The 15,854-nt window shown below is 38.1% G+C and overlaps 1 protein-coding gene across 1 annotated transcript in view; it reads left to right on the top strand.

The window, feature by feature from the left end:
* The window catches only part of CEP192 (centrosomal protein 192), a 193,928-nt gene that overhangs the window by 71,320 nt on the left and 106,754 nt on the right, over positions 1-15,854 (top strand). Inside the window, exons 7-11 of the mRNA XM_023724815.1 lie at positions 210-358; positions 1,513-1,657; positions 3,351-3,484; positions 7,864-8,224; positions 8,679-8,828. Of these exons, the coding sequence (XP_023580583.1) occupies positions 210-358; positions 1,513-1,657; positions 3,351-3,484; positions 7,864-8,224; positions 8,679-8,828 (939 nt within the window). The remainder of the gene's footprint in view (positions 1-209; positions 359-1,512; positions 1,658-3,350; positions 3,485-7,863; positions 8,225-8,678; positions 8,829-15,854) is intronic.

Raw genomic sequence — 15,854 nt, 5'->3', positions numbered from 1 at the left:
TTTTTTTTTTTGGTGAAAATATACATAGCCAAAGATACACCATTTCAAAAATTTCTGCGTGCACAGTTCAGTGACATCGACTACGCTTTTAAGAGTTTTTTTAACCTCAAATGTTAAAACAAGAATACATAGACCATTGACCCATTCGTGTTTTATTAGCCTTCTTGACTACTTTAAAGCCTATTTTTTCCCCTTCATTTTATCAATAGATGATGATATTGATGATGAAGAGTTTTATGATGATCATTTGGAGGCCTATTTTGAACAACTGACAATTCCAGGAATGATATATGAAGACATAGAAGGACACGAAATTGCAGAAAATCATTTTAAGTTACCTACAAGTGATCATAGTCAGGTATGTTCCAGTCTTTATGGTTTTTTCAGAGATTTGACTTTAGAAAATTATTACTGGTCTCATTGAACCAGTAATCAAATTAATTGATTTTAAGTAATTTAATTATTTAAGCCTTTCATTTTCTTTGGACTCTATTTTTTTTCAGATATGGGTTGATTAGAAATACCTTTCCCAGCCTTTCCTACTTTCTCTTACCTTTCCCTCACCTACAAAAAAATGAAAGACTAGTATAATGAATATCTGTATAGTTCTTATCCAGATTAACCAATTGTTAACATTTTGCTGCAATTGTATTTTCTTTCTCCCTCCATAAATACACTTTTTTCTCCTTGACTTATTTCAAACTTGTAGCTATTATGATATGTCCTCCCAATACTTAATTTATTTCTTGCAAATAAGGACATTTTTCTACATAATCACAATTCTGTTATCACTTCAGCGTATTTAACTTTGATACAGTAATTTTAATTAATAATACAATCCATATTCAAATGTACCCAGTTGTCCCCAAAAATGTCCTTTTTTAAATTTATTTATTTATTTTGATCCAGGATTTAATCATGGATTAGACTTCAATTTGATTGTCTTGTCTCTTTATTCTTTTTTAATTTGGAGTGGTTCTTTCATGAAATTAAACTTTTTGTAGTAATCTAGGCCCAATGTTTTGTAGAATGACCTATAATCTAGGTATATCTGAATGCTCTTTTCCTTCATGATGAGAGTGAAGTAAATGTAGGCAGTACTGTGTACTTGTCATTGCATCACATCAGGAGACACACCATGTCTGTCCCACTGTAGGTGATGCCATGTTTGATAACACTTGATTAAGGTAGTATCAGCCAGATGTCTCCTGGTGAAGGAACCTTTCCCACTTTGTTATTAATAAGTAATTTGTGGGATGTTATGGTGAGATCATGTAAGCATACCATTCCCCACCAGCCTTTCAGGAAACAGTTTGAGTATAATTGTGGAGGCTTCCCTGAAAGAGTTGTTACATTAGTGGCTGTGATGGTGGTCTTTCTAGTTCCTTCTACATGTATTAGTTGGCATCCTTCCATAAAGCAGAAATTCTCTGCTCCCTTTCCACTGTCTCCCCCTCAAAAGGTTTATTACTAATTTGAAAAGTTAATAGAGTTAAAATATTTTTTCAACAGGTAAATGAGAACAGTAGCCTAACCTGTAGATCTCAATCAGAAAATAATAGCTCTCTGACCTCCCTTGCCTCACAAGCTGCAGGAAATTCTGAAATGAGCCACAAAGAGTCTCAGGAAGGCCCTGTTGTTTGTCTGCCTGGGACCAGTAAGTATTGGCATATGATTCCTTGGTTTTTAAATTCTGTGCTTGACTTTACATTAAAAAAAAAAATTTCTTTGGTATGATTTAGTATATTTTAACCCTTCGGTCCCCTCAAATCTTTTTTTTTTTCATTAAAATTAAAATCATTTATTCATCAAATTACATCATAAGAAAATTAAAAGAGAAGCCATAATGGACTAGAATAAAATATGTCTTATACCTACAATGTATAAGAAAGCCTCACAATTCATAAATAGGAAGACAGTTAACGAAACAGGCAAAATAGAGGAGTAGACATTTTAACAAATAAAATACCAAATGGGTAATAAACACATTAAAAGATTCTCAACATCAGTAGTCATCAGAGCAATGCAAATTTAAACCACAATTATGTACCACTACACACCCTCTGGAAACCCACCAGGAGTTTCCTGGTGACGTAGTGGTTAAGAGCTATAGCTGCTAACCAAAAGGTTGGTGGTTTGAATCCACCAGGCACTCCTTGGAAACTCTATGGTGCAGTTTTACTCTGTTCTATAGGGTTGCTATGAGTTGGAATTGACTCGACGGCAATAGGGTTTACAACCCCTCTGGAATACAATATAAAAGTTCAGCAATATCAAGAATTAGTGAGTATGTGGAGAAACTGGGACCCTCATACAATGCAAGGAGAATATATAATAGTACAGAGATGTTGGAAAACTGTTGAGCAGTTTCTTAAAAAAATTAATATCATATATCCCAGAAATTATACTCCTACATATCTGGCTAAGAAAAATAAATAAATCTGCATAAAGTATTTGATGCAAATGTTCATAGCGCAGTATTCACAGGGATCCAAAACAGGCAACAATCCGAAAATTGATCAACCAGTGAACATTAAATAAATGTGTGCTATATCCATATAATAAAATACCATTCAGCAATAAAGATGAACAAATGGCAGAGTAGAGAATGAGCAGGCACTTTCCATGATTCAGTTGGAAAATAATGCATCTCAACAAACCCGGGTAGGCTGGCAACTCTGCTGGGACGTTGTTGGGAGTCTCCCCTTGAGTCCATCATACAGTTAGTTGTGTGTCTGGATCTGCCAGCCTCTGAGAAACAAACTGGAACATGTGGGCAAGATGGGTAATAATGGAAGAAGTAACTAGAGGCCAGACTTTAAGTCTGGAGCCTTCTGTCTCCTACAGTGGTTTACAGTTTCTGTGGGAGGTAGGGTGTGACCAACAGATGGAAATGCTGCAGCCATGTTATGAGAAACTCTGGACAGAATGACCCCTTGGTGTGGAGGGACATTATGTGACACAACTCGGGTGGTCTTATTCTCCCCCTACTGTATCCCCTCAAATCTTTAAACAGTCTAAAACTTTTCAAAAGTGCTATTAATAGAGATACCTGAGTAAATTGGTGTTACTAGAAATAGTGTACTATATATTGCTTGGTTGAAGTGTTGGATTGTATTCTACTCAGACATCTGAGAATTAGAAATGAGCTATCTTTGTATGGTAGCAGTTTACCATGTTTACTATTGCCTCCTACTGATGCTTACTTTCTGTTCTATGCAAATTACTAAATTTGTCATATGAATGCTAAGTATTAAGTTTACATGAAATAATTTGAATAGCAAGAAACAATTATAGATTACTAAGTTTTGACATTGCTTCATTAATTTTTTTAGTTCTTTTATTTTCAGATAATTCTGTAGGAACTGGAGATAGTAGAAGGCATGTAGATGGTGTGTTCCCATTTTCCTCTAGTACCTGGAGAATTGAAAAAGAGAAAAGAGGGGCAGAAAGTTTGAAGGGTATTGTTCCATATCATGGCAGAGTAAGTTTATATGCATTTTCTTTAAATTTTCCATGAAAATTTTGTGTTTGTATGATGTGAGTTCTTTTTCGAAGCAACAATTACGTTGATTTCTGGAAAATAGACAAAGTATAAAGAAGATAAAAATCACTACTGAGAAAGTTTGTGTGTGTGTTTGTATGTATCACTAAGATGATATGTAGTACACAGTTGCACATTTTCTTAAATTTAAATAATGACTTGCATTTAGATTATTCATTTGAAAAGTTCTTTAGCTCCATGTCCAGCCATTACATAAAACATGCAAACTGATTTTTACCTTGCTCAAAAAAATTGCTTTTTATGATTTCAGTTTTTTCTGTTTGTTAATGGTACCCCAACTCTCCTGTACTTGAAACTTGTAGTCATTCTTGACTCTTACTCTCCTTTGTCCCCTTTTGTGTATGTGCGTATGTATATATGTTGTTGTGTGCTGTTGAGTTGATTTTTGACTCATAGTGACCCCATGTGACAGTCAAATTGCCCCATAGGATTTTCTAAGGTGTAATCTTTATGGGAGTAGATCGCCAGGTCTGTCTCCCATGGGGCCACTGGGTAGGTTTGAACCTCCAACCTTTCGGTTAGCAGCCAAGCAGCTAATCATCGTGTGACCAGTGCTGCTTGCTTTTGTATGTAGACAGTCATTTTATCCTCACAATAATCCTTTGAGTGCATTAAAGCAACAGGTTATGGGATTGTCATTTTAAGGAAGATAAAGGTCAGGTACTGAGAAGCTGAATCCCAGTAGTATTTCCTCAAGACTGTGTCTTAGATATACCCTTTTCTGTGTATTTCCTTTACCACTATTCAAGTTCAAGGTGCTTAATACCACCTTTCGTTTATTTCCTCATCTGCAGTGTTTTTACGACTCTTGTCATTACTTGCCACTGCCAGGTTAATCTTGTTACGGTGATTATGATATTTTCTACGTTTCTATGTTTCAGTAGTCCTTAAGGTGCTGTATAATTTAACTCCATATTACCTGGGTTTCTCATTTACATTTCTTTTACAAATTTTTCCTACTTTTCCTCTCCTCTCTTTCCCCAATACAGATTATAACCATCTTTCAAGTGTTAGATCAAGTTCCTGGTTGCTTTTCAATAAATGTTGTTGTTAGTTGCTGTCAAGTCGATTCCAACTCATAGCAGTCCCCCCAGGTATGCCGAGTAGAACTGATTCATAGAGTTTTCAAGGCTGTGACTTTTCAGAGGCAGATCAGCAGACCTGACTTCTGAGGCACCTCTGGGTGGGTTCGAATTGCCACCCTTTCAGCTCGTAGTCAAGCACTTAACTGTTTGTGCCACCCAGGGTCTCCTTTTAATAACCCTAAACTAAGACCAAAACCAAAACCCTTGCTGTCAAGTCAGTTCCAACTGATGGCAATCCTATAGATCAGAGTAGAGCTCCCTCATAGGGTCTCCAAGGAGCGGCTGGTGGATTTCAACTGCCAACCTTTTGGTTGGCAGTCGAGCTCTTAACCACTGTACCACCAGGGCTCCTTAATAACTCTAGACTGTATTAATTTATCTAAACTTCTATTCAGCAATTGTATTCTACAGTATAGTGCTTTATTATATACTGGAATATTTTACTTATCGAGAAGTTGCCTGAACAAATTAATCCTTTCACGTTTAGTGTAATTATTGATATTCTTGATTTTTTGTTTTGTTTTGTTTACTTCAGTTTGTTTTTCATTTCCAAATTTTTTATTGTGTGAATCTACCCTTTCCCTTCACCTCCTATTTTTCTTCTTTGTTTATTTGGAAGTTTTTTTGTCACTTTTTATTGATTCTAAGATATATATTTTTTTGCGTATTTTAATACTTCTGAAATCAGTATGTTTCTAGTGTGTCATAGCTTAAATTTCTCTTCCTTAGTGGTACATAAAATAATGACATATCTTAAAATTAATGATTAGATTTTATGAAGTATGCTGTTCTTCTTTTCTTTGGAGGGTAGCCTTTCTTTCTCTTTATTCATTATCAGACATTTATTTCTCAACTACTGTTTGAGACGATACCAACTCTTTCCCTCCCAAGATGCACTCTTACTCCCTCAAGATACTCTGTTGCCCTTCTTGCTTCCCTTGTAGCCCAGTAAGGTGAGAACTGTAGAGTACTTTTATTACCTCCTCTTGAAATCCTACCTCTTAGGAGAACTTGGAATGCCTTTTTTTCCCCCTTTTCACACTTCCTAACTCCTTAGTTTTGCTCAGAGTGTTACACTGTTAAAGTGTAAACAAAGCCCTGTATTTAGGCTTAAAAACTAACAGAACAACTGCATTCTTTGTATTCAAGATTCTTTTAAGTTGTTTATGGGGGAGAAAGCTAGTTTCTCATATTTTGGTTCTTTTTAATCTTTGCTAGTGTCATATATGAAAAACGATTACACCTGCTCCTCACTTATCAGCTATGTTGTCATCCAACATTTTGCATCTATAACAGTAGTAAAAAATCTACTATCCGACTATTTTGCATATCGATGATGTACGTCCAACAGTAACAAACGCCGAGGTGCGAGGCGAGAGTAACGCTGGCTGTGATGGTTAAGGTTATGTGTCACCTTGGCTGGACTGTGATTCTCAGTGGTTTAACAGTTATGTAATGATATAATTTGGCAGCTATGTAATGATGTAGTCATCTTCCATTTTGTGAATTTTGCATAATGACCTGGTCTTTGGAACCTAACTATGTTGGCAAGTGAGGAGTAGGTGTATCTAGTTTTAAATAGTATTTATTTGTCTCCTTTACCTTTTTTTCTTTTGGGGTATTCACATTTTAAATATTGATTTTTCAGGCTCTCTCCAGTATCAGTTGCTGTCGAGTCAACTCCGACTCATGGTGACCCCATCTGTGTCAGAATAGAACTGTGCTCCACACGGTTTTCCATGGCTGATTTTTTTAGAGGTAGATTGCCAAGTCTTTCTTCTGAGGCACCTCTGGGTGGACTCAAACCCCCAAATTTTTGATTAGCAGCTGAGTGTGTTAACCGTTTGTACTACCCAGGACTCCTACAAGCTCTTTAAGTTAAGGAGATATGATGATCTTTACGGGTTTTAGCTTTAGTGTTTGAATTAGTTTCATGTGGTTGCTGTAGAAAATTTCCACAAACTTGGTGATTTACAGCAACAGAAATTTATTCTCTCACAGCTCTAGAGGCCAGAAGTTCAAAATCAAGGAATCCTTCCTTACCTCTTCCAGCTTCTGGTGGCTTCTGGCATTGCTTATCTTGTGGCAGCATACTGTCTTCGTCCCCATCTTCACATGGCCTTCCCCTCGGTGTCTCTGTCCCAAATCTCCCTCTACTTTCTCTTGTGAGGACACCAGTCATTGGATTTAGGGTCCCACTACTTTGTGATGCCATCTTGAGATCCTTAATTGCATCTGCAAAGACCCTGTTCCCAAATAGGGTCACATTCACAGGTATTTGGGATTAGGACTGAGACATATCTTTTTGGGGAGTACAGTTTAACTCACTATACTGTTATTTACTGAAGAATATAAAGCTATTCATCTGTATTTTTTCCTAATACTTTTATATCTAAATTTTTAAGCCATTTGGAATTTATTTTGATATAAGGTAGTGGTACTAGGATTTGAGCCTATGACTTCCTTATCCCAAAGTCAACTTTTTTTTTTTGTAATACAGCATTATCTTCTTTTAGTATTTTAACTTTAAAACTTTGCCTGTAAGGCTATTTTTGTCACCACTTGTCTCATCATAACGGAAAAGATTGCAGTTGCAGGTTTTATTGGCACTTGAAAGAATGATAGTAGCTGAATATTTGGAAAGACTATTCCAGGCATTTGAGCCCCTTCCCAGCAGTTGTCATTTTTGGAAAGACTAAGAAGTGCCGTTTGTGAAATCGTGTTGGAAGCGTGGCTTAATTTGAAGTGTCTGATGAAATTGTTGTTGGCCTCATCAAAGTAATATACTAGTAGTATATGCTATTTCACACCTGTTAGAAGAGTTAATATCTGTGCGTTCGTTGACTTACTCATATTAATGTTAGTGATGCTGGTTGTACTAACGGGGCTTACTAACCTTGTAGACACTTTTAGTGATAATTGTTAAAATTACACTAATATTTCTAATTTCCTTTAGTGTAATGGGCACATAGGACCAGGTTTTGGTGTCTAAATATTGATGTATGCATTTGCTATGACCACATTCTAAATTTTGGTTTAGATAAATTAGATAATGTTGGTTCATATATAGTTTAGAATACACTGAATACTATGTAGTCTATGTTTTCATTATATATAACATTTTATACCAACTGTGTAATTTTTTCCCATAAAATTTTAGAATTAGTCATGAAAAACACAAGATTTACTGCTACTCTATTATGATTTTTAAAGGAAAGCACAAGAGATGAAGTTCTGGTGAAGACTAGCAGGGCTACTGATGTGAAACTTAACCCTGTTTATTTTCATGACACAAATGCTGAGAAGGGTGATTTGGGCTTGACTGGGCCCTTGAAGCAGGGGGCAGAGTCTCTGCATCAAAATAAGCATTTGGCATCAGATTCAGAAGCAGTTTTGCACCTGGATGGATGTTTACACCCTGAGACTCCCAGAGTGTCCAATAAAAAAAATGTGGATATAACATCTTTGAAGCCTGTTGATGACAATGGGATTAAGTCCACTGATATTCTGTGGTCACCAGCCACTGAAAGGCGAACATGTGACTGTTACGAGTCCATTGAAAAGAGTAAAGACCGTAAGTGGTGGTATTTTTTTTTTCTTTTAAATAGAAGTAAAGAAATACAGAAAGTGTTTGTATGTTTTGGGTAGAATGTATTTTCACATGAACTTTGCATAATTTTGTAGTGAAATATCAAATGTTTTGTAGATTTGAAAGATTTTAAAATGTATTAGTACAGGACAATTGTAGCTCAAAAATGCCATCTTTAATCAGAGGTGTAGTAGAAATGTACCTTTCTAAGTCCTTGGCTTCTTTTCCTTTCTCCCTTATTCTCTATTGTAGACTTTTACTGTGATTCAGGGTGGCTTTTCTTTTGGGGAAATAGATTTTCCTTTTTCTAACTAGTTGTTGGCACTCTTTAACACTGTTGATAACTAAGACAGTCAAGTAGAAAAAAATATTTGAGAATGCTATATCGTTTTATATGTTACATGTATCATTGGATATTTTTTAATATTTTGTTTTTTAGAAATGGATCTGCCACAGAGTGTGGTCTATCAAAATGAAGAGGGCAAATGGGTAACTGATCTTGCTTATTATACATCATTTAATAAAGAGCAAGATTTAAATGTGTCTCTAACTGATGAGATGAATGAGAATGAAGACTTCAGATCTGGTTGTAAGTTTATTGATAAATTTACCCTGTTTTCAATGGTGTTTCTGAAATGACCCTGTATATATTGGTCAGCCACATCAAATCCCTTCTGGAATATATAATATATAAATACTCATTTCTGTTTATAGGAGCAAAGGGTTGAGTCAGTCTTAATTCTGTAGAATGCATTGAGCTTTTTCCTTTATCAGGACAGGGGGTCAGAATAACATTCTACACTTCTCCTTTAGTCACAGTATTACAGAATTGGAAGGGACTTTAGGGCTTACTTAGTCACGTTTCAAATTCTATCCTGAACAAAAAGTATTCTGATAAACAAGTGATTACAAAAGGCAGTCCATTTGGAGTAAAAGCTAAGAAGTGTGATAGAAAAGTGACAAAAAAGATAACATAATTCTCAAAGAATGAGAGCATTAGAAGAAACAAGTACATCTGTTGATTAGCAGAACCTTTGACAGTGGAGATATAAACTGGATGAGGTCTGCAGATGCTGTTGCATGGCATTTTAAGCCTTAGTCTGTGGAGGCATTGCTGTGCCACAGAGGCCCCCAGTACCTGAGCACCTCTGTAACCTCAAACGAGGATAGGCACTTGGGACTGTCAAGCTCAGTCTTATTTTTAACTCGACGACAGTGGGTTTGGGTGTTTTTTTTGGTTTAAGGTGCCAGAGGAAGCTTTTTTTTTTTTAAACTGCTGCTTGTACTAAGCTTCTAAATGCCCACTGATGTGAAGTACAGAAATGAATAAGGCATTATTGCAGTCCTTAAGAAACTGTCAATCAAATAAGAAGAATAAGATAAGAATACAGAATACAATGATAAGCATCATGAGAGACAAGCCAAATGTTTTTGGAGTTCAGAGGAGGGAGAAAGATCTTTTGCATGAGTGGGTAGCAGAAGAATTTAGTATAGGAGCTGACTTTTGTGGTAGAATTTCAACAGATAAACATTTGTGGGCATGAGAAATTCCAAATGGAACACCCAATGAAAAGAGACCGAGGTGGGAAAGCATGGGCATGTTTTGAGAATGGTAAGTAGTCCAATGTGGCTGGCATTTATGGCAAGATAAGAGATGAAGACATAAAGCTGAAGACGTGAACTAGGGCTGGGGAGTGGGTAGAGCTTTGATACCATGCCAAGAGTTGAGGCTTGCATGGTCAGCAGTAGGGAGTCACTGAAGTCTTGCTTGTTTTTCCTTTGGTTTGTGAACTTTCTTCTGGCGTTGATCATTAGGATGTTATAGTAAGCCAGGTGTCACAGTGAGAAATAAAAGAAAGTGGCTGATGTAGGACACGAAGTAGAATGGATAGGGTTCGGTGGCTGGGTATCGGGATAGTAGAGAGACAAGAAAAGATTGAGGGTTGTGGCCTGAATTACTTGGGAAAATGACAGTACCATTTCTCGAGGGGGAAATTGAGAAATTAGATTTTTGGATGATTGTGGCTTGAGATGGAAATATTCAGTAGTTGGAAATAAGGGTTAGAAATGTTAGAGATAACATTTTTAGGAATAATGTACATAGACGTGGTAGTTTAAATTTTAATAGATGAAGCCATCGAGAATAAGATCACAAGGTATTTGATGACGCATTCTTTGTGACTTCTGCATTTCAGAGCAGACATTAGATTGTTGTTGTTGTTAGGTGCCGTCGAGTTGATTTCGACTCATAGTGACCCTATAGGACAGGGTAGAATTGCCCCATAGGGTTTCCAAGGAGCGGCTGGTGGATTTGAACTGCTGCCCTTTTGATTAGCAGCCAAGCTGTTACCCACTAAGCCATCAGAGCTGACATTAGATTAGGGTCATTAAAACAGCATCTGAGATATAAGAAGAAAATAGAATATGGTGGCCATAGGACAGTAGAACTCCAAGGAGAACTTGTTCAATAGTATTTTGATTTAGAAAGTACAATGAGGGTACAGATGGAATGGTGGATATGGACTTTTTCCACTTAGTTGTGGAATTCTTATATGTTGCTGGTGGAAATGTAAATTGTATAGCCATTTTAGAAACCTGTTCGGCAGTGTCTTGTAAAGATGAATTTTATGAATTTCATAATTTATGACCCAGTAATTCTACACCTAAGTATATACTCAGTGGATAGGGTGTATATATTCACCAAAAGACATACACTAAAATATTTATTGCAGTATTTTTCTTATCAGTCCCTAAATTGGAAACCTTCCAGATGCCCATCTGCAGTTGAGTGGGTTGTGTTTATTCATGCATTGGAATGCTACATAGCAGTGGGAACGTGTGGTACACGGACACTCACAGCAACACAGATGGCTCTCACAAGTGTGTTGAGTGAAATAAGGCAGGCATAGTGCTGCAGATATTGCAGCAGATGCTAAGATATTAAGGTAGACTATATAATTGTATTTATAAAGTTAAAGGAAATGCACAACTGATCCATGGAGTAAGAAGTAAGGATAGTTGTTATCTTTGGATGGGCAGGGAGTAACTCGAAGGAAGATTGAGGGGTTTTTTGGGTGCTGGCAGTGTTCTGTTTCTTGATCTGGGGTGTTCGTTACACAGATGTGTTCAGATAGTGAAAATTCATTGAGCTGTATACTTACATACACTTTGTGTATGTATATTATACTTTGGTAAAACAGTTTTAAAAATTAGTGATCAGTATGCAATTCATATGTATTTTGAGTTATATAAATAGTTCCAGTAATCAATAAGAAAAAGCCCAACCACCCAGCATAGAATTGAGCAAGGGATATAAAAGACAATTTATAGAAAAGGAAATCATAGTTGTTAAATATATGAAAAATGTCCAGCTTCACCCATGGGAAGAAATGCACAGTAAAACCACCCGGTGATACCATTTTTCAGTTTTCATTATTCAAGGTTTGGTAATAAAACTGTGTTGGCAGTGGTATATGGGAAACAGATATCCTAATATATTACTTCAGTTTTTCATTACTTCAGTTGCGAAGGAGGTAATGCAGTACTTCAGTTGCATTACTAAAGGATTCTATGGGCAAAAAAAAAGAATGATACAGAAACATCAAAAGACAATAGAGGGAATACACAGTCACTGTAACAAAAAGAGTTGATTAACACGCAACCATCTCAGGAGGTAGCATATGATTAAGAACCACTTGTACTGAAAGAAGTTAAAGCTGCACTGAAGGCATTGGCAAAATCAAGGCTCCAGGAATTGGCAATACCAGTTGAGCTACTTCAGTAAACGAATGCAATGCTGGAAGTACTCATTTGTCTATTTCTAGAAATGTGGATGACAGCTGCTTGCCCAACCAACCGGAAGAGAGCCGTATTTGTGCCCGTTTCAAAGAAAGGTGGTCAAACGGAATGTGAAAATTGTCAGACTCTGTCATTAGTATGATACAAGCAGAAGATAATTTAAAAACAGCTGCAGACAGAAGATCAAACGAGATTCAGAAGAGGGTGTGAAATGAGTGATACCATTGCTGATGTCAGATGGATCTTAGCTGAAAGCGGGAAAGCGGAGAATACTAGAAAGATGTATACCCGTGTTTTATCAACTATGTGAAGGCATTCAACTGTGTGAATTATACCAAATTATCGATAACATTGCAAAGATTGAGAATTCTAGAAAAGTTATGCTCATGCGAAACCTGTACATGGATCAAGGTTTTCATTACCCCATTGCCAACACAGTTATATTCAAACGGAACAAGAGGATATTGTATGGTTCAGAATTAGAAAAGGTTTGCAGCAGGGTTGTATCCTTTCACTTTATTTATTCAGTTGTATGCTGAGCAAATAATTCAGGAAGCTGGAGTATATGAAGAAGAATGCAACATCAGGATTGGAGGAAAACGCATTAACAACCTGAGAAATGCAGGTGACACAGCCTTGCTTGCCAAAAATGAAGATGACTTGAAGCACTTACTGATGAAGGACAAAGTTATTCAGTATGGATTACACCTGAATGTGAAGAAAACAAAAATCCTTACAACATTATGATAAATGGAGAAAAAGTTGATGTTGCCAAATGATTTTATTCTCCTTGGATCAACAATTAACATCCATGGAAGCAGCAGTCAAGAAATCAAATGACATACTGTGTTGGGCAGATCTGTTGCAAAAGACCTCTTTAAAGTTTTTAAAAGCAAAGATGTTGCTTTGATGACTAAGGTGCATCTGACCCAAGCCATGATTTCTTTAGCCACCTTGTATGCATGTAAAAGCAGGACAGTGGAAAAGGAAGACAGGAAGAATCAGTACATTTGAATTGTGTTGGTAAAGAATACTGAACATACCGTGGACTGCCAGAAAAACAAAAAAATTAGTCTTAGAAGAAAGACAACCAGAATTATCCTTAGTAGCTGGGATGGTGAGACTTTGGTTTACTGTAAAAATGGCCTGATGGAGGCATCTGAACTCCTCTAACTTCACAAGGGGGAAGGAGAGAAGGAGAATCAAGATCAACAGCCCAAGGCTGATTGCTATGAGGTGGAGGTCAGACATACCTCCTCTCTCTGCCATCTTTACCAGTCCTGACTCCACCCATCCCCCCCATGACACTTTCTACTTCTCTGCTACATTCAGTAATTCGTTGCAATGGTGACATACAGACCATACTCAACAGTTACAGGGTTTATTAGGGAAGTAACAGGTTACAATTCTAGTTCAGGAATGCTCAGTATATAGTTCTTTGATCAGGATGGCCTCTTCTCAGCTGTGCCTGCAGGCAGGTATCTCCCTGGCCCTTGGTCCCTCGGCCACTTGGCCCGGCCTCTGCCCTGCTCAGGCAAGTGTTACAAAGCTCTTTTAGCTCTGCTGATAAGTGCCCAGAGGCACACCACTCCGCCAGTAAACCTAGACCTGAAGGCGCTCAGCTCTAGCTCTGTGGGTCGGCAGACCTAGCTCTACCAAGTGCCTGGAATGACCCTACTCCACTAGCAAGCCCCATCACACCATCTCCTGTTGGTCTCCTGCCAGTCTCCTGGTTCTTCTGCCACGATTTCTCTGCTCTGCTGCTGCTGCTTGCTGTATCTGGTGCTACAGCTGTCCTTCTCTGTCTTCCTTGTTACAGCGCCGACTCTCCCTCTCCCCACCGCCCTGTCTCCGTTTAAACCTAATGGGATGGCAAAACTGACCAGTCCCCTCATTAGGGATCCATACACCTCATCTGCATAGTCCCACCAGTACTCTAAGGAGACAAAGCATGTTCTTTTATCTTAAGAGTCTTCTATTCCAGTTGGAACTTAGAGCATCTGCATCCATAAGCAAAGTCCAGTCTAGAGCAAGCCATCAAATTGCAGCAGCCTACACCAGCTCACAGTGTCAAACATCTTTCTCTTCATTTGATCGGGTTCTGGTCAGCTCATCCCTAGCCACCCAAGCTAGGTCACAGTGGGTACCAGCTATGGCCTTGGGAGTTCACACCCATTTCCCTGCACTTCAGGCCTTACAGCCCCTTCTCTCTCTGTTTCATAGCCCCATAGGGGCTAGGTCAACGGGCACCACCCATAAGCTCAGGAGTCCACACAACTCCCTGCACTTCTGACCAGCCGACCCTTTCTCCCTCTCTCTCTTTTTCTCATCCTTAGCCCCCATAGGCTAGGTCACTGGGTGCCAACGGAATATATCCAAACTCATCCTGTCTCTTCACTGCTCCACTTCCCCTACTTCCACTCACTGAGTGAACCCTGGTGATCACTGGAGGCAAGCATACCATGCTGTCTACTCGTGTGTTCTGGTCTTAAGCTCTCACTCTCTGTCTTCTGCGCTACAGCTCTGACTCTATCTCAGTGTCTCCCTTTAAGCCTAGTGGGATGGCAAAACTGACCAATCCCCTCATTAAGGTTCCATATACCTCATTTGCATAGTCCCACCCAGTCATTTGGTGGGAGTTACATAGACTTGGTAGAAGGGCCATATTAAGTAATTTGTTACACTGCACTCACTCTTTTTGGACACACCTCACTTACTTTGTACATTAGGAAAGACCAGTTGCTAGAAAAGGACATCATAGTTGGTAAAGTAGGGGGCCAGTGAAAATGAGGGAAACCCTCAATGAGATTGATTGGCACAACAGCCACAACACCAATGATCATGAAGATGGCCCAGGACCAGGTAACGTTTTGTTCTGTTATACATGAGGTGGCCTTTGAATCAGAGCCAACTCAATGGCAACCAACAATAATACATTACTGGCACAGACACTGAATATGGCAATATTTCAGCATCTAGCCAAATTACAGTGCACTTACCCTGCAACTGAGCAGTTCTGCTTCTAGGTGTTTATTTTCCAGTTACACTTGTACAAATGCTACCTGATGTTTATGCAAGGTTATTACTTGCAGCATTCCTTGTAATAACGAGAGGAAGCAACCTTGTTGTTAGGTGTTGTCAAGTCGATTTCGACTCACAGTGATCCCACGTGACAGAGTAGAACTGTCCCGTAGAGTTTTCTAGGCTGTAATCCTTATGGGAGCAGATCACCGGGTCTTTCTCCTTCAGAGCTGCTGGGTGAGTTCAAACTGCCAGTCTTTCATTTAGCAGCCAAGCACTTAACCATTGTGCCACCAGGGTTCCTTTGGAAGCAACCTAGAAGTGCAAAAATAGGGGACTTATTAAATAAGTTAAGTTACATCCATATAAAAAGATAAGTAAAGGAACTCTTCAGGTACTGATATATGGAATGATCACCAAAATAAATTATTTAAAATTCAAGATACAGAACAGAATGCGAAGTATTTTAACACTTGTGTAAAAGGAGGACACGTATACACACACATGTATTTGTAAAAACATACAACGGAAAGATGAAACTGATTGCAGGAATCCTGAGCTACTTGAACTAAAAAAACAAATAGAATAGAGAGGAATTTAAAGGATACTTTATACGTTCATTGCTTCTGAGGGTGTAGGGGACTGGGCTTAGGGGTGAGGGGGAGACTTTTCATAGTATACCCTTGTATGTCTTTTGATTAATTTTTTCAAAACTCCATATTGAGCTGTAATTTACTTACATACACCTTTTGAATTCTTTAAAAATTTTTTCCCATACAAAAATTTATGCATACAT

The sequence above is a fragment of the Trichechus manatus genome, unplaced genomic scaffold, assembly GCF_000243295.1.
Source record: "Trichechus manatus latirostris isolate Lorelei unplaced genomic scaffold, TriManLat1.0 scaffold00262, whole genome shotgun sequence".
Lineage (NCBI taxonomy): Eukaryota > Metazoa > Chordata > Mammalia > Sirenia > Trichechidae > Trichechus > Trichechus manatus.
Note: the sequence above shows the minus strand (reverse complement) of the source record. Positions and strands in the feature narration are given on the sequence as shown.